The 16,490-nt window shown below is 60.2% G+C and overlaps 3 protein-coding genes and 10 non-coding genes across 15 annotated transcripts; 8 read left to right on the forward strand and 5 right to left on the reverse strand.

Annotated features, from left to right (window-relative positions):
- The first annotated feature begins 112 nt into the window (after positions 1-112).
- LOC121088297 (josephin-2-like) lies at positions 113-5,845 on the forward strand. 2 transcript variants are annotated; one of them, XM_040594152.1, is made up of 7 exons: positions 123-283; positions 933-1,160; positions 1,289-1,440; positions 4,284-4,476; positions 4,564-4,689; positions 4,810-5,004; positions 5,092-5,845. In XM_040594152.1, the coding sequence occupies exons 2-7, from the start codon at positions 1,087-1,089 to the stop codon at positions 5,189-5,191; spliced, it is 840 nt and encodes a 279-aa protein (XP_040450086.1). In that variant the 5' UTR covers positions 123-283; positions 933-1,086; the 3' UTR covers positions 5,192-5,845. The 2 variants fall into 2 exon arrangements, with proteins under 2 accessions (XP_040450087.1, XP_040450086.1); XM_040594153.1 differs by lacking the exon at positions 933-1,160 and having other exon boundaries at positions 113-283.
- A 408-nt stretch (positions 5,846-6,253) lies between these two features.
- Positions 6,254-6,325, forward strand: TRNAE-CUC. Its single transcript has one exon. It is a non-coding gene; the product is annotated as a tRNA-Glu (tRNA).
- A 222-nt stretch (positions 6,326-6,547) lies between these two features.
- On the reverse strand, positions 6,548-6,621 carry TRNAT-AGU. Its single transcript has one exon. It is a non-coding gene; the product is annotated as a tRNA-Thr (tRNA).
- A 204-nt stretch (positions 6,622-6,825) lies between these two features.
- TRNAD-GUC lies at positions 6,826-6,897 on the forward strand. Its single transcript has one exon. It is a non-coding gene; the product is annotated as a tRNA-Asp (tRNA).
- A 1,123-nt stretch (positions 6,898-8,020) lies between these two features.
- Positions 8,021-8,092, reverse strand: TRNAM-CAU. Its single transcript has one exon. It is a non-coding gene; the product is annotated as a tRNA-Met (tRNA).
- Positions 8,093-8,361: 269 nt separating this feature from the next.
- Positions 8,362-8,433, reverse strand: TRNAA-CGC. Its single transcript has one exon. It is a non-coding gene; the product is annotated as a tRNA-Ala (tRNA).
- Positions 8,434-8,572: 139 nt separating this feature from the next.
- Positions 8,573-8,654, forward strand: TRNAS-GCU. The gene has a single exon. It is a non-coding gene; the product is annotated as a tRNA-Ser (tRNA).
- Positions 8,655-9,155: 501 nt separating this feature from the next.
- On the forward strand, positions 9,156-9,229 carry TRNAN-GUU. Its single transcript has one exon. It is a non-coding gene; the product is annotated as a tRNA-Asn (tRNA).
- Positions 9,230-9,398: 169 nt separating this feature from the next.
- Positions 9,399-9,469, reverse strand: TRNAG-GCC. Its single transcript has one exon. It is a non-coding gene; the product is annotated as a tRNA-Gly (tRNA).
- A 635-nt stretch (positions 9,470-10,104) lies between these two features.
- LOC121088304 (histone H2B 5) lies at positions 10,105-10,716 on the forward strand. Its single transcript, XM_040594162.1, has one exon. It carries the CDS (start codon positions 10,143-10,145, stop codon positions 10,521-10,523), a length of 381 nt encoding a protein of 126 aa, XP_040450096.1. The 5' UTR covers positions 10,105-10,142; the 3' UTR covers positions 10,524-10,716.
- Positions 10,695-12,951, reverse strand: LOC121088303 (histone H2A type 2-C-like). 2 transcript variants are annotated; one of them, XM_040594161.1, is made up of 2 exons: positions 12,497-12,951; positions 10,695-11,186 (listed from the first exon to the last, which is right to left on the reverse strand). In XM_040594161.1, exons 1-2 carry the CDS (start codon positions 12,696-12,698, stop codon positions 11,047-11,049), a joined length of 342 nt encoding a protein of 113 aa, XP_040450095.1. In that variant the 5' UTR covers positions 12,699-12,951; the 3' UTR covers positions 10,695-11,046. The 2 variants fall into 2 exon arrangements, with proteins under 2 accessions (XP_040450095.1, XP_040450094.1); XM_040594160.1 differs by having other exon boundaries at positions 10,695-12,951.
- A 496-nt stretch (positions 12,952-13,447) lies between these two features.
- TRNAK-UUU lies at positions 13,448-13,520 on the forward strand. Its single transcript has one exon. It is a non-coding gene; the product is annotated as a tRNA-Lys (tRNA).
- A 167-nt stretch (positions 13,521-13,687) lies between these two features.
- Positions 13,688-13,759, forward strand: TRNAQ-CUG. Its single transcript has one exon. It is a non-coding gene; the product is annotated as a tRNA-Gln (tRNA).
- The last annotated feature ends 2,731 nt before the right edge of the window (positions 13,760-16,490 follow it).

Below are 16,490 nucleotides of genomic sequence, written 5' to 3' on the forward strand. Positions count from 1 at the left end.
GGTGGGGACATGGAGTCATGGGGAGGTTTGGGCCAGGAGGCTGGGACCACGGGGGCTGTGGGGACATTGGGGACCTTATTTGGGACCTTATTGGGGACCTTGGGGCATGGTGGCCTGAGCCCTTGTCCCCAGCTGGGGTCCCCCACGGTGCTGGCGGACCCTGTGGTGGAGCAGCGGCTGCGGGGGGGCGGCGGCGCGGGGGGGTCACACGCTCTATGTCCCCCGGGGTGCCCTGTGGGGCTGCGAGGACATTGCACGCATGGACCGGGCTGGCACGCTGGCTGTGAGCGGGGGACACGGGGGACATGGGGGGGTTATGTCACAGGACTGGGACACCAGGGGGTTTGGGGACACCGTGGGGTTGGGAACACCATGGGGCTGGGGACACTAAGGAGTGGGATGTCACCGGGTTGGGGACACCAGGGGGTTGGGGACACTAAGGGGTTGGGGACACCAGGGAGTGGGATGTCACGGGGTCAGGGACACTAGGGGGTTGGAGACACCAAGGGGTGAGTTGTCACGGGGTTGGGGACACCGGAGAGCTGGGGACACCAAAGGGTGACTGGCCTTGTGAACAGTGTTCAAAGTTGGGGACCTCGTCCACCTTTGGTGATCACACCTGGGTTTGGGGACAGTATCTGGCCTTGGGGACAGTGTCCAGCTTTGGGGACAGCATCTGGCCTTGGGGACAGTGTCCAGGTTTGGTGACCACACCTGGGTTTGGGGACAGTATTTGGCTTTGGGGGCAATGTCCAAGGTTGGGGACAGCATCTGGCCTTGGGGACAGTGTCCAGGTCTGGTGACCACACCTGGCCTTGGGGACAGTATTTGGCTTTGGGGACAATGTCCAAGGTGGGGGACAGTATCTGGCCCATGGCTGGCCTTCAGGGCCATCGCGGGGCCTGTTGGTGATAGAGCCCCACCGCCACCAGGCGCTGAAGGTGACAATGACAAAGGCCCCACAGAGCTTCCGCCTGGAGGGGTGGCTGCAGGAGCGGCTGGTGGCAGCGGGGGGGGACACGCACTGTCCTCTATGAGGGTCCCCTGCGTCCCCTCTGTCCCCTCGCCCCCAACAACGTCAACACCATGGCGGCCGCAGCGGTGGCCGCGCCACACCTGGGCTTCGATGGCGTCCAGGCCTGCTTGGTGGCTGACCCCAGGTGGGTGACAAGTGCCACCTCCCCGGGTCATGTCACCCCCCCCCCCCCCCCGCTGTCACCCCCATCCCTCAGCACACAGTGACAAAGGAGGAGGGGGAATGGGGACCCACCCCGTGGTGTCCCCACAGTGTCCCCGACTGGCACATCGTGGAGGTGGAGGTGACAAGTGTTGGGGACAAGGGACGGGCGCTGAGTGTCACCAGCATCCGCCGTAATCCGGCAGCACCCGGTGCTGTCACCGGCAGTGCCACCCGTCACGCCTTCTGGAGCAGCCTGCTGGGTGGGTGTCCTGCGTGTCCCCTCCCCACTGTGTCCCCAACCTCCCGTGTCTCCAACCCCCTGTATCCCCCCATATGTCCCCGTGTCCCCACATATGTCCCTGTGTCCCCCAGGGTCCTCTGTGCCCCCCCCCCCCATATGGCCCCAGTGCCCCCCCCTACATCTCCGTGTCCCCTGTGTCCCCATATGTCCCCTCGTCCCCTCACGTCCCCCCTATCCCCCTCGTGTCCCCTCGTGTCCCATGTCCCCCCATATTGCCATGCCCCAGTGTCCCCCCATGTTCCCATGCCCCAGTGTCCCCCCATGTTCCCCCCATAGCTCCCCATGTCCCCAGCGTCCCCCCTTATCTCCTTATAACCCCCATATATCCCCTTGTCCTCCCTGTCCCACCATATCCCGTGTCCCCCCATGTCCCCAGTGTTCCCCCGTGTCCCCTTACCTCCTCATAGCCACCCATATATCCCCTTGTCCCCCCATATCCCGTTTCCCCCATGTTCCCAGTGTCCCCTCATCCTCCCCAGTGTCCCCTCGTGTCCCCGCCATAGCTCCCCATGTCCCCAGTGTCCCCTCATGTCCCCTGTTCCCCCTAATCTCCCCATATATCCCCGTGTCCCTTCCATGTCCCCAGTGTCCCCCCTTACCTCCCCATAGTCCCCCATATGTCCCCTTGTCCCCCCTGCCCCCCCATATCCTGTGTCCCCCTATGTCCCCAGTGTCCTCTCATGTCCTCCCTAGCCCCCCATGTCCCCTGTCCCCCCATGTCACCCCGGTCACTCTGTGTCTGTTCCCCCCCAGCCTGCCACGGACATGGTGGATGTGTCCAGCTCTGCTGAGGCCACCAGGCTGGGGACAGCAGGGGACACCAGGGGAGAATGACAGGGACACTGGAGGACAGCAGGGGACACTCAGGACAGGCTGGGGGCAGGCCAGAGACACTGGGGGACAACTGGGGACAAGCAGGGACAGGCCAGGGATGGTGGGGGAAACTGGGAGAGGCTGGGGACAGTGGGGGGCACCCAGGACAGGCGGGGGACAGGCCGGGGACAGTGGGGGAAGGCCAGGGACATCCAGGGACAGGCTGGGGACAGCAGGGGACAGGCAAGGGACACTTGGGACAGGTTGGGGACAGGCCAGGGACACGGGGGGGACACTGGGGGACAACTGGGAGAGGCTGGGGACAGCAGGGGACACTGGGGAGAGGCCAGGGACACCCAGGACAGGGCAGGCAGAGCGGGGAACAGCAGGGGACAGGGCAGGGAGAGAAGGGGACACTCGGAACAGGCTGGGGACAGGCCAGGGACAGTGGGGTGACAACTGGGAGAGGCGGGGGACAGGCCAGGGCCACTGGGGGACAACTGGGGACACACAGGGACAGGCGGGGCCCATTAAAGGCGACATCGCCCTCACCGCGTCGGCTGCGCCTCATCAATGCGGCGGGAAAGAGGGAAGGGCGCGGGGCATGACGGGAGGAAGGTCAGGCCTCGCCGCCTGGCCGGAGCGCGGCGCAAGGCACGCCGGGAAGGAGGGCAGCGGCCCCAGCCTGGCTGGGGGGGGGGGCGGGCGCAAGGCACGGCGGGAGGAGGGTCAGCCGCAGCCTAGGTCGGAAGCCGCGGTGCACGCCGGGAGCCGCGGTGCACGCCGGGAGCCGTAGTTTCGGCCTGCAGTAGTGGCCGGAGGGGGTTGCGCGGCCGCCAGCAGTCCCGGAGGAACGGCGGGGTGTGCTGGGGCGGCCCAGGGGGGTCCCGGGAGGGTCCCGGGGGTCCTGGGGGAGCCGGAGGGGAGCGGGGAGCGCCGAGGAGAGCCTGGAGGCCCGACGGGGCCTGGCTGCACCCCGGAATGGCCTGGAGGGTGCTGGGATAGGGGTGTCCGGAGGGCCTGGGTGGGCCCCGGGGGTGTCCGTAGGGAGCTGGAGGATGTTTGGGGCCCTGGGGTGTGGTTTTGGGGGGATAGAAGGTGTCCCGAGGGTTTAAGGGAGGCTGGGAGTGGCTTAGGGAGGTGCAGGAGGGGCTGGGGGGTGTCGGGGGCTGTCTGGAGAGTCTGTGTGTATGTGCGTGGGGTGGGGCAGAGGGGCTGGAGGTGCTGGGGCTGTTTGCCAGAGGCTGGAGGGGTTTTGGGGTGTCCCTGAGGGGTGTAGAGAGGGGTCTGGGGGTCGTCGAATGTGTGGAGGAGGGGGAGCAAAGAGGGGGTCCTGGAGGTGCTGGGTCTGGGGTGTTGGGGGTGCAGGGCCTTGGAAGTCTCAGGGGAGGCCAGAGGTACCTTTGGAAGGGAGGGGCTGAGGGGTACGGGGAGGGTGCTGGGAGGCTTTGGGGGACTGTTTGGGGCTGCCTGAGGGATCTTGGGGAGCCTGACAGGGGGCTGGGGGGGGGGGCATGTAGGAAGGGGGGCACCTGGTGGCTATTTTGGGGGTTCCTGGGGGGGACACTTGGTGATGCAGGGGTGTGCCTGGGGGTTTTGGGGAACCCAAAGGGTCTTGGGGAGCCTGAGGGGTTGCTGGGGGGATCTTAGGGGTGTCCTGAGGGGAGCAGGTGGGTGTCGGGAAGGTCTTGGGGACCTGAGGGGTCCTGGGGAGAGCAGGGGGATGTCAGGAAGATCTAAGGGACCTGAGGGATATTGGTGAAGCCTGGAGGGTGCAAGAGGCGGGGCTGGAAGGTTTGGGGGGTCCTGGGGGGGATTTGGGGAGGGGTGGGGGCCACAGAGGGGGGCTGAGAGATTTGAGGGGTGCTGGGGGGTGTGTGCTGGTATTTGGGGATGCCACCAGTTGCTCTCCACCCCCTCCAAATCCCCCAGGGGGGGAATTTTGATGGTGCCAACCTGAGCTGACCCCCCCTCCTTTTCACCCCACAGGCAGCCAGGGACACCCCCCCCCGACCCAAGGGCCATGTCAGGCCCCCCCCCTCCCATCACCATCGGCAGCGGGGGGGCCGGCAGGGCTGTACCATGAACGGCAGCGCCTGGAGCTCTGTGCTGTTCACGCGCTCAACAATGTCCTGCAGCGACCCTGCTTCACCCAGGAGGCTGCCGACGAGATCTGCAAGAGGCACGCGGCACCCATCCCTTCCCCCCCCTCCCTGTTTTTTAATTAGTTTGGCTATTTTCCTTATTTGTTGAATATTTCTTGTGGTAGGTTGGCACCCAATGCCCACCTCAACCCACACCGCAGCCTCCTGGGCACCGGCAACTACGACGTCAACGTCATCATGGCTGCGCTGCAGAGCCTGGAGCTGGCGGCCGTTTGGTGGGACAAACGCCGGTGCGACCCCCTCCCCACGCCACCCCCGACACGATTTTTATTTTTCTGCCTCTTCCTCTTCACCTTTTTTTTTTAAATTATTTATTTTGATTTGGTTTTTCTCCCCCCTCCCACCGGCAGGTCGCTGGAGCGTCTGGCGCTGGGTCAGATCCTGGGATTCATCCTCAACGTCCCCTCTCACGTCTCGCTGGGTTTTGTGGCATTGCCGTTACGCCGTAAGCACTGGTTAGCCGTCCGGCAACTTCGCGGTACCTACTACAACCTCGATTCCAAACTCCGGGCCCCCGTCGCCATCGGCGGTGAGGCTGAGCTGAGGTAGGAAACCCCGCTGGGTGCCACTGGGTGCCACCAATGGGGACACGGGTGCCACCTCCGCCACCTCCGCCTCTTCCCCTCTGGCAGGGCCTTCCTGCGGGATTTCCTCTCCCAAGGGCTCTGCGAGGTTTTCCTAGTCGTGCCGCGTGCCGTGGAGGAAGCCGGCGCCTGGTTGAGCCCCGAGTGACTTGTCACGTGCTAAATGGGTGACGCCGACGGGTGACACTGCTGTGGGCACTGCCCTTTCTGGGGTGAAACCGCCACGCTTTGGGTCTTTAGCCAGGCACAGCTCATCCAGGGCAGAGGGGATTGTTACGAGATGAAGCCGGATGGTTTTGGGGCGCCATGGGGACGCCGGAGCTGGCGCCCACTGTCACCGTGCTGCTGCGGTGCTTCAGCTCCCTGATTTTGCCCCCATTTTGCATGTGGGTTTTGCCTCCCTCTGTCACCGGGATTCCCTTGCAGGTGCGTGTGTCGTAGCAGGGTGATGGGCGGTGTCATGCGTGTGCATGAGCGGTGTCCTGTGCACGTCACAGGCCGGTCATGTGTGTAGTGCTGTGCTTGTGCACGTCACCCTCCCGCCGTCCCTGTCGCGTGCCCTCACGTGTGTCACACCCCGGTTGTTGCGTGTCGCCTGCCTCTGGTACACCTTTCCTGGCTCTGCGGGGTCGTGGCTCCAGCATCGTGGCTGCATCCGGAGCCGGATTAATTATTCCCAGCCCTTGCCGGTGCTGGATTTCAGCCCGTGGCGCCGCGTCCCCTGGCTTGATCTCAGGGTGCACGCAGCGCTTCAGTAGGCTTAATTACCCACAAAAAGGTGATTAAAACTGTCGGTTTACAACTTTGTGTCTCCGCCGCAGTCCTTGGGGCTCACACGGTCGCCCCTCTTTGGGGGGTGGGCTCAGCTGGGGCTGAGTGATCCCCCAACTCCCCCCAATTTATCAACCTGGAAGGGGCAGCCCGGCTCGGCCGGGATTCCCTGGCTGCGGGGAGCAGCTTAAAGGAAGGTTTTAACCCCGGTGATGAAATGGGGGGGTCTGGCGCTCGGGGGGCAGCCACAGAGGCCGGGGGTCCCGGGGAAGGGCTGCGGGGCCGCTCCCGCTGCGCTGCGGCGGCTCCAAAGCGACCGCGCTGATTGGTTCACTCCGACAACGTGGCCAGCCAATAGCTGCACGCCATCTGGATCCGCCTCCTCGCCTTAGCTAAAGGGCTGCGGGAAGGCGGCTGGCGCTAGATGTCGTCCCGGCGCTCCCTGGTGGTCTAGTGGTTAGGATTCGGCGCTCTCACCGCCGCGGCCCGGGTTCGATTCCCGGTCAGGGAAAGCACCTTTTACTAGCCATTTTTTTTTTTTTTTAATTTTAAAATTTATATTTTCCACCCACACGCGACTGTTCACACACACCTCACAGCGGCACCGCGGGGTCTCCTCCCTCGGTAATCGCAGGTGAGATTTGCAAGCCGCTGTTTATTTTTTTTTTAAGAACAAAAAAAAAAAAAAAAAAGGGAAATAATAAAACGTATCACGATAAATACACGATAGGGGAGGCACCGCTGGGATTCGAACCCAGGATCTCCTGTTTACTAGACAGGCGCTTTAACCAACTAAGCCACGGCGCCCCGCGCTGGCTGTGATCGCCCTCTCCCTCCATCTCCGTCAGCCGCCGGTGTCCCCACGCGTGTCCCCGATCCCTCCACGCTTCCTGCGGCTCCCCGCGGTTCTGTCGGGCTCCACAGTAGCTGCATGGGGGGGAGGGGTGGCAGAGTCAGCCGTGGGCCTGGGATAGGTTGAGAGGTGCCGGGCGCAGACGGTCATCCGTCCCTTCCTCGTTAGTATAGTGGTGAGTATCCCCGCCTGTCACGCGGGAGACCGGGGTTCGATTCCCCGACGGGGAGGTTACAGTCTTTTACCTTTTTTTTCCTTAATTTTTTCCCTTTCCCACCCCGACAAACCCTTTCGGAACCGCCTTTAATGCATTCCCAGCGGATTTTTCCAACACTCCCCCATAACCTCCCCCGCGGATCGCCCCGACCGTATTTTCCCTTTATTTCTGAGGGGGAAATCCCCCAATAAATAGGATTTTTCAGCCGTTTTATCCCCACTGACTCTCACTGGGGAGGCTGAGCCGTGCTGAGCGCGGCCGGCTGATTTGGGAGGGAATCACTACGCGGGCTGTGCTCCAGGATTGATAGGAATCCCGCAAAACCGATCAAAAAATCTAAAAATAGTAATAAAAGAGTATTAAAACAGCGCTAACTGACGTTTGCCACACACACAACCACCGCGGAACGAGTGCGGCGGTGCCTCCGCGGGGCCATAGCCCGTGACCCGCGGACCTGAGGTGGAACCGTGCGCAGCGCGCTGCCGCCCCGCCTACTAGCACCGACCAATCGTGTCGCTCCCCTCACCCACCAATCAGAACGCACCTTTGCAGTTTAAACCGATGGGTTCGGCACCAAAGCGGGAGTGTCTGCCCCTGCCCCTGCCCGCTATAGGCATCCCCTGGATCCAGCCGCTAGATCCTGGTGGCTTTTTAGGGCCTAATTCTCCGCTCTCCCACCCTGAATGTCCTGGGTACGGTGCTGCCGCGGGGATCGGGTTTGTTATTCCAGCGCTGTGCTCCAGTTAAGCACCCATGGAGCAAGCAGGGATCTGCGCTCTCCCCTGTTTTGCAGATTCCTCCAGCTGAAGCCCTCGGCAATCCTGTTGGATTGAGCAGGAGCTTGGGCTGAGCCCCTTAGTTCCCTTCCAACCCTGATCGACTTTGTGAAGGTCTCAGGGCAGCCACGCGTGCTCCGTGGAAGCGCTGGATGCTTGTACAATAAATTGTGTTCAGGAAGGAGAGTAATTGATTAAACTTAGTTTGGGGGTAGGGGGCCTTTGTTCTTGGGGGGTGGCCCTGTTCTCAGTGGGTGGGGGGTGGCCCTGTTCTCAGTGGGGGGCCTTGAGGACGTGAGGGAAATGCAGAAGAGGAAAAGAAAAAATAGTTTGGAGGTGAGGAGAGCAAGAAAATGCAATTAGCAGAGGATGGTTTCGATCCATCGACCTCTGGGTTATGGGCCCAGCACGCTTCCGCTGCGCCACTCTGCTTGTTATGGGGATAATGTTTTATTTTGTGCTGATAACATTAATTGGAAAAGTTCCCACTCGCAGCTCGGCTGGAGTAGAGAGCCCTTGGCAGAAAGGCCCTAAGTGGATGGCTGAAGGCCGCGAATTTTCGGGGCGGCAGGCAAAACTAAATCAGGTTAGAGGGGCGTCACGCTGTGTCCTTACCCCCCAACTACCCTGGGGACCCACCCTCAATAAAAAAAAAAACAACAAACCAACCAAAAACAGGGAGAGGGTACCCCAGCCCCCGCTGGAGATGCCGGGGATTGAACCCGGGACCTCATACATGCGAAGCATGCGCTCTACCGCTGAGCTACATCCCCTGCTGACGCTGCTCACCCGCCGCCGCCCTTGGCGCCGCCTTCCTGGGTTGAAGCTCCGCCCCTTCACCCCACCCCTTCCTTTTGGCCCGCCCACGGTTACTGCGCCCCATGGCGGCACGGGCGGCAGGCGCAATAGACAGACGAGGTGGCCGAGTGGTTAAGGCGATGGACTGCTAATCCATTGTGCTCTGCACGCGTGGGTTCGAATCCCATCCTCGTCGAGGAGTTCAGATTTTGATCTTCCCTTGGCCACCCCGACTCCATTGCTTTTTTGCTCCCCCCGCACCTTCCCCCCCCCCCCCCCTTCCCGCCCCACTCCCTTTTCTTTTAACAAGTGGTCTTGGGGGCCCCGCACAGTCCCGCAGATGAGCAATCCCCCTGTACGTGCTCCCTGCCATTCCTACTTGCCCCCTCCAATTTTTTTGTCCCCCTCCCCGCAATTTTCAGCCCCCCTCCTGTTGCAGGAAGGCCCCCCCCCCCTCCCCGTGCAATTTTCCAAGCCCCCTCTGTTTAATTTTTGCAGGATATGGGGAGGGACACCCACCTTGCAGGTGGTGAGGCACCGTGCTAACCCCCAACCCCCTCTTCTATTGCAGGTGCAGGACCCCCCGGATGCAATTTTCAAAGCCCTTCCTCCCCCACACCCCCAATTTTGCACCGGGCAGCTCATCCCAGAGAGTGCCCGGGGTCGGGAGTGGCGGCGGGGCGGGGCCGGCACGCGCGTCTCTGTGGCGCAATCGGTTAGCGCGTTCGGCTGTTAACCGAAAGGTTGGTGGTTCGAGCCCACCCAGGGACGCCCTTAATTTTTTTGGTTTTTTTTTCCATCTATTTTTTATTTTTGGGAGCGGAGGAGATGAATTGAAGCGCCGTCGCGTTGTCATGTTCCCGGTGGAGCAAACGGGGCTGGAAAAACGGGTGAAGCGGGGAAAAAAAGTGAGGTGGGAAGAGGGGGAAAAAAGCAGATTTGCATTGGCCGGGAATCGAACCCGGGCCTCCCGCGTGGCAGGCGAGAATTCTACCACTGAACCACCAATGCCCTGTTGAGCCTCTTTTAAGTGACCACCAACCAAGGGGGTTCACCCCCGAGTGGCCCCACGACGTATAAACTCTGTTTATTTACAAAGGGTGACCCCGTGCTAATTAAGAAGCCCACGTAATTTCGGATTAATAGCAATCAGCGGCGGAATAGGCTCTTCCCTTGGGCTGCGCGCTCCCACCGCCCGCCATTTGAATTTCGCGCGCCCAGCGCTGATTGGCCGCAGCGGGAGGGTGGGCGGGGCCAGTCCTGGGGGCAGAGCAGGGACCGAGCGGCTCCGGGGCCGCCCCAGAGCCCGGGACCCGTCGGCGGGGTCCCCCGGGGCCGCCTTTGCCCCCCACCGGTGCGGCACCGAGCCTGCCCGGGGCCCAGCGCGGTCCCTACGGTGCGCGGCGGCATCCAAACGCCGCTATCCGATTGGCTGTTACTCAAGGCGCTGAGCGTCCAATTGGCTCAGCGTCCAATCAGAACGCGCTATTTCGAGCCGGGCTATTTGCATGAGCGGGGTCTCACCGCCCGGCGCGCTGTGCGCTGCTTCAGCCAATGGGAGTGCGCGACGTACGAAGCCCTCATTTGCATAACGCCGCTATAAAAGCGGTGCCGCCCGCCCGGTGCTTCACTCCGTTGTGCGCGGAGGCTGCAGCGGTTGCGGGGAGCGTTGGCTGAGAGCGCGATGCCCGAACCGGCCAAATCGGCGCCCGCCCCTAAAAAGGGCTCCAAGAAAGCGGTGACCAAGACCCAGAAGAAGGGGGACAAGAAGCGGCGGCGCAGCCGTAAGGAGAGTTACTCCATCTACGTCTACAAAGTGCTGAAGCAGGTGCACCCTGACACCGGCATCTCTTCTAAGGCCATGGGCATCATGAATTCTTTTGTCAACGACATCTTTGAGCGCATCGCAGGGGAGGCATCCCGCCTGGCTCACTACAACAAGCGCTCCACCATCACCTCCCGGGAGATCCAGACAGCCGTGCGGCTCCTGCTGCCTGGTGAGCTGGCCAAACATGCCGTCTCCGAGGGCACCAAGGCTGTCACCAAATACACCAGCTCCAAGTAGAACGGCCGCAGCCGCCTGCAGGACCCCGCCCGGCCCAACTCAACCCAACGGCTCTTTTCAGAGCCCCCCCACCTTCCTCCTAAAGAGCTGATATTGCTGCTGAGACACCCCCTTTGCAGGGATCTTTACGGTTTGTATGTCGCGTGGGGTGTTGCGATAGCGCCTGGATACTTTAAAATCCTTCTAAAATTTATAGGTTTTGAGGTTTTTAGCCAACAAACGTCGTGAAGGCGTTTATTTTTCCCCTTCATCATCCCTGGTGGGGGTTACCCGTCGGCGATGCCGCTTTTCCCCTTCAAACCGTTGCTCCGTTCTGATTGGTCCGTCTGGACGCGAACGTCACGGCGGCGCGAGCCGCAGCGCAGGTTTCCCTCTGGTCCGCATCGGGGTTAGAGAAACCCTGTGGGGCGGGGTCTCCGCGCCCATTTCGGGCGTGGGGCTGCGAGGGAGGGAGCGTCCCGCTGTCCCCCCGCCCCCGACGCGCAGAGCGGAGCGGTCGGTGTCCGTAGGTGGGGGTTGTGCGTTACTTACGCCCCCGCGTGGTGCCTGGGCGGGGGTTACGCTCCGGATTGCGCCGCTCAAAAGGCTTCGCGGGTAACCTGGCGTCTGCGGGGGTTCGAGGGTGGAGCTGAGGCTCTTCTGGTCTCTTCAAACGCTGTAGCGCTGTAAAAAGAGTTGAGTTTTAATATAAAAAGCCTTAATAAGAGAGGCTTCAGTACTAGTGCTGAGGTGTGTGCGTAGGGGCAGTGACCCCCGCACCTTATTTTCTGTCTTTTCCTTAATAATTACTTATTAAAAAACTAATTGGGACATGCTCTTCCCGCGTGGGGGCGACGTGCCTGACTTAGTGGCGTTATCGCGTTTGGGTTCTCGCTGGAGACACTTTGCCCCGCAGCGGTGGCGCCCGCCGTGGCTCCAAAACACCACGGATCCAAACGGCGCTCGGCCACTGGCTGAGTCGAGACAGCAGCGACCAATCAGACGCGGGCTTCGGAGCCTCTGGAGTGGCGTGGTCAGAGGTGCCGCGCAGGGGCTGTATCAACCAATGGGAGGACGTGGATTGGAACCTTCATTTGCATAAGGCCAAGCGGCTCACCGCTGGAGGTACCCGCCGGCCCCGAGGCGGCTCCGGGAGGCGGTGACAGAGGCCGCGAAGGGCGACGAGAAGCGGCTGCTCCTCCTCCTCCGGCGGACTGAGCAGTTGCGCCTCGACCTCCTCCATCGCCGGCACCAAAGGAGGGGGCCCGGCTGTAGCTTGCACCCCCAACACAGCGCTTCTGGGAGGCAGCCGCTTCTTAAAGCTGCGCGATTTATTGAAGTCACTTTCAAGTGTTATAAAAAAACAAGTCTGGGGGTATTTTTCACCTAGGAATGTATTGAATTTTCAGGTGTTTCTAGGTAACACCTCTCTTTTAACCAAGCTACCTGCTCTGAATTAATGCCTTGCCTGATCAGAGCCCTTCTCACGTTGTGCTGGGAAATGTCTCCTTGTCATGGCCTCTTTCATGGGCAAAGCTCATCTCCACAGTACTTGTATATTTTCATTCCTCCTTTTTTTGGAGTTAAGGCATTTTGAGATGATGGTCCTTCACCCTGTTTTTGAGCCCCGATGCCCCCACCATGGATTAAAACCTGGATCAGGAATTAATGCTTGTTAACACCAGCACCCCTCCTGCTCCTCCAGCCCTTTTTCTGAAGCAGTGGGTGGCTCTGAAAAGAGCCTTTGGGTTTCAAAATCAAACAAAAACCTCCAGGTTTTAGCTTTGAGTGGCTTGTCCTGCTGTGTCACTTGCCCTTGGCCTTATGGCTCTCCGTCTTCTTTGGCAGCAGCACAGCCTGGATGTTGGGCAGAACACCCCCCTGCGCGATGGTGACCCCCCCAAGCAATTTGTTGAGCTCCTCGTCATTGCGCACAGCCAGCTGGAGGTGCCGGGGGATGATCCGCGTTTTCTTGTTATCCCGCGCAGCGTTACCTGCCAGCTCCAGAATCTCAGCTGTCAGGTACTCCATCACTGCAGCCAGATATACGGGGGCTCCGGCGCCCACCCGCTCGGCATAGTTACCCTTCCGCAGCAGGCGGTGAACGCGGCCTACAGGGAACTGGAGGCCGGCGCGGGACGAGCGAGACTTTGCCTTAGCCCGCGTTTTGCCCCCCTGTTTCCCCCGGCCCGACATCGCCACCTCGCTCCGCTACCGGCACTGCTACCCCCCCACCGCCGCCCTGCCCCTTATACCCCGCCGCGGATCGAAACGCTTCCTTCCCATTGGCTTCTTTCCCCCCCTCTCGCAGGAGAACCAATAGAACAGCGCGAACTCCTGACCAATAGGAGCTCGAGATTTGGATCCGCTTCATTTCCATGCGGGCCGTGGCCAATCAGCGCGGGGGACGATGGGGCGGAGAGGTTATAAAGAGAGGTCGGGAGGCGGCGCTGCTGAGCGGCGGGTTAGACGCCTCGCTCGCTCCCTCCAGCCATCTGTGATGCTTATCAGCAAATTTTTTTAATCTAGTAAATTATTTTTTAAAATGTTAATAGTTCAGTGCAAGGCTGATGTGGGGCTAAGGGCCAACGGCTGGCTCCCTCTCTCCCCCCACCGGGACTTTCAAAGCGTAGGCGGTGATACAGGCGATGGTACGGACGCTGATTGGCCACGCTGCTGGCTGGCAGCCTTCCCATTGGTCCGCAGGGAAGAAGAGGACCTGGGGGGGGGGGGTAGTTCTCACTCAGGTCCGCCCTCAACTGTACCAACGGCACTCCGCTGCCCCGCGGCTGCGGGTTCCCCCCCCCCCCCCCCCATCACCTCCAAATCCTTAAAAATGGCCATTTTTACCCCCAGAACCACCTTTTTTCTCCCCGACCTGGGTGTTCCAGCCCTCCCCCCGCAGTTGCGGCCCATGGGGAGGTGCCGGGCAGCTGCTGGCAGGAGCCCGGATAGCTCAGTCGGCAGAGCATCAGACTTTTAATCTGAGGGTCCAGGGTTCAAGTCCCTGTTCGGGCGCATGTATCCGTACTTTTTTTCCCCTTCCCTTGATCACCCTCCCCCTCCCCAGGCTCCACCCCCACATCCCCCCTCGGGGCTCGGGTGGTTTGTGTGGTTTTTTTTTTTTTTCCGCGGCGGAGGCGGCGCGCAGGCGTGTGGGTGCGATGGCGGTGCCCGGCCGGGCTGGTCCCATGGTGTAATGGTTAGCACTCTGGACTCTGAATCCAGCGATCCGAGTTCAAATCTCGGTGGGACCTTCCTTTTGCGCCGTGGTCACCCTGGGTGTGCACTTCCCCCCGCCGGGGGCAGCGATCCCTGGGGGGCAGGGAAGGCGGGGGGTCCCTGCCCCGTGTCCCACACCGCAGGGGGACACCCTTTTAGGGACTCTGTGCCCCAAAGGGTGTCACTCCCGCAGGTATGAAGTGAGTCGCTGTAAACGTGACACACACCCCCTCACTGGGGACCCTGCGTGGCGTCCCCTGTGGGACCCCAGCCCCCACTGAGGACGCTGTGTGGCATCCCCTGTGTGATACACCCCCCCCAGGGACCCTGTGTGACATCCCCTGCGTGGCATCTCCTGTGGGACCCCCCCCACTGGGGACCCTGTGTGGCGTCCCCTGTGTGATCCCCCCCACTGGGGACCCTGCGTGGCGTCCCCTGCATGACACTCCCCACTGGGGGCCCTGTGTGACCCCCCCACGTGTGACATCCCTTGTGGACCCCCCCCCCCACTGGGGACCACATGTGACATCCCACCCGTGACATCTGTCACAGATCACGTGTGATCTTGTACATGTGACACCCTCCCCTCCCCCTTTGGGGACTGTGTGTGACATCCTGGGGGGGGGGGTGTCAGTGTGACACCGCGTTGGGGACGGCGTGTGACCACCCACTATGGTCACTGTGTGGCACCCAAAGGGGTTGTGACACCCCATCAGGGACCACCTAGGAAGTCCCTAGTGTCCACCACCCTCCTTGGGGACCCCAAGTGCCACCTGGAGGGGGAGGTGACCTCACATTACCCTGTCCCCCAGGGGAAGGGAAAGTGACTCTGCAGCCTGGGCTCGCCCAGTGCCTCCCAGTCCCACTGCCACCGCAGAAGGATGTGACTCCTCCTGCCCCACGTCCCAGATGATGGTGACCCTCCTCCTCACTGAGTGATTGGGCACGAAGGGACCACCACACCCAGAGGTTTTGTGGCCCTGGGCAGGGGGATGGGACCCCCAACCAGCCCCAGGTCCCTTGCTGATGGCACAGGACAGGGGACAGGGACAGGTGTGGGGACAGGAGACCCTCATCCCCCAAAAAAATTAATCTCCTTCAGGGCATTCCCAAAGTAGGACCTCACCAGTGGGGACAACCAGACCCAGGTCAACCCCAGCACCCATCCCCTCACCCCAACCCAAAGTCCCCTCACCGTGACACTGCTTTGGCTCCAGTGTTCCCAACCCCAGCAAACGATGACCCCAAAATTACAAAATCTGGAGCAAAGGGCAATGCCCGGCGCATTTCACCCAAGTTTTCCACCAGCTGCCAAAAAAATATTTGATCCTCGGGATTATTTTATAGTGTGTAAACACCCGGGCTTGCAAATCAGAGGCAAAGGTGAACCACGCGGCGCCGCGGCCGCGCCAAACCCGTCGGGTTCTTTCTGTTTGTTCTTCTTTATTTATTTTATTTTATTTTTTAATTATCAGGAAGATCGCTTCTGCCATCAAGAAGCGGCTTGCCAGGTGCTCACGCCCAAGTTGGAGATTTCAACGGCAAATGTTTTGGGTTTTTTTTTCCCCAAAAAAGACTTTTGGTGTCACCATGGGCATGAGGTGGGGGGTGGGCTGCTCCGGTTGGGAAAGGTGTCCCGAGGAAATGGGGAAGAAGGTTTTGTGGGGGCGAGCTTCCCACATGGGAGCACTGATAAACAGCGGGCAGGCTGATTTCATGGGTTTTGCAATGGAAGGAGAAATGCTGGAGGTGTTTAGGGTCTCACCTGGAGATGTTGGATAGGTTTGGGGTCTCAACTGGAGGTGTTTGGGGTCACCTAGAGATGCTGGAGATGTTTGGAGTCCTACCTGGAGATGCTGGAGATGTTCAAGGTCTCAACAGGAGGTATTTTGGGGTCAGTTGGAGATGTTTGGGGTCAACTGGAGATGTCTGGGTTCTCAAGAGGAGATGTTTGGGGTCAACTGGAGGTGTTGGAGATGTTTGGGATCAGTTGGAGATGTTTGGGGTCTCACCTGGAGATATTGGAGATGTTTGGGTTCTCAGCTGGAGGTGTTTGGGGTCAGCTGGAGATGCTGGAGATATTTGGGGTTAAATGGAGGTGTTTGGGGTCCCAACTGGAGATGTTTGGGGTCTCACCTGGAGATATTTGGGGTCAGTTTGTTACCAAAATCTCGGAATAAAGAACTTATCGACACCAATGTGATGCAGATAAGCAGACACTTCTTTATTGACGTCTGGGTGGGCGACTGAGTCCTCTCACGATCGACGCACACAAAGTTTCAAAATCATACACCTTATATAGGACTCATATATATTCATTAAGTATTCATGCATAAACATAGCATTCCCTGAAAATCATTAACATACTCCCCTCCCATATCTGATTCTGTGTGGTAAAGGTTAGAAAGGTCTGGAAATGGGTCTGGGGTATTATTTGGGTGGGTGGTATATGAGTCGGTGGTCGCGATACCCCCTGCCGGAGTTACCTTTTACCTACATTCACTGTTTCTTGGCAGGTAACTACGAGTTGCTTCATTCGACTCTCCCCAGTTCCTGTTAATTCTACATTCCGACACTCAATACGTTCTCCCAGGCTACGCGTAAACACTGCATCCGACCGTGAAACTGTTACCGAAGTTCTAAATGTTCCTACTAGGTGATTCTGACCCTTGGTACGGGGCTGTACAGAGGATTTCATAGTAGCCATCGGTTGCTATGCAAACATAAATTCCACTAAAATATTTCTTATAACTCTGTATTCCTAAT

This window comes from Falco naumanni, chromosome 5 (assembly GCF_017639655.2).
Source record: "Falco naumanni isolate bFalNau1 chromosome 5, bFalNau1.pat, whole genome shotgun sequence".
Classification (NCBI taxonomy): Eukaryota; Metazoa; Chordata; class Aves; order Falconiformes; family Falconidae; genus Falco; species Falco naumanni.

Coding starts and splice junctions, on each gene's coding strand:
- LOC121088303 (XM_040594160.1), bottom strand. CDS start 12,698: ATGTCGGGCCGGGGGAAACAGGGGGGCAAAACGCGGGCTAAGGCAAAG.
- LOC121088304 (XM_040594162.1), top strand. CDS start 10,143: ATGCCCGAACCGGCCAAATCGGCGCCCGCCCCTAAAAAGGGCTCCAAG.
- LOC121088297 (XM_040594152.1), top strand. CDS start 1,087: ATGGCGGCCGCAGCGGTGGCCGCGCCACACCTGGGCTTCGATGGCGTC. Junction 1,441..4,283: donor CTTCTGGAGCAGCCTGCTGG/GTGGGTGTCCTG, acceptor TTCACCCCACAG/GCAGCCAGGGACACCCCCCC. Junction 4,477..4,563: donor GCCGACGAGATCTGCAAGAG/GCACGCGGCACC, acceptor TTCTTGTGGTAG/GTTGGCACCCAATGCCCACC.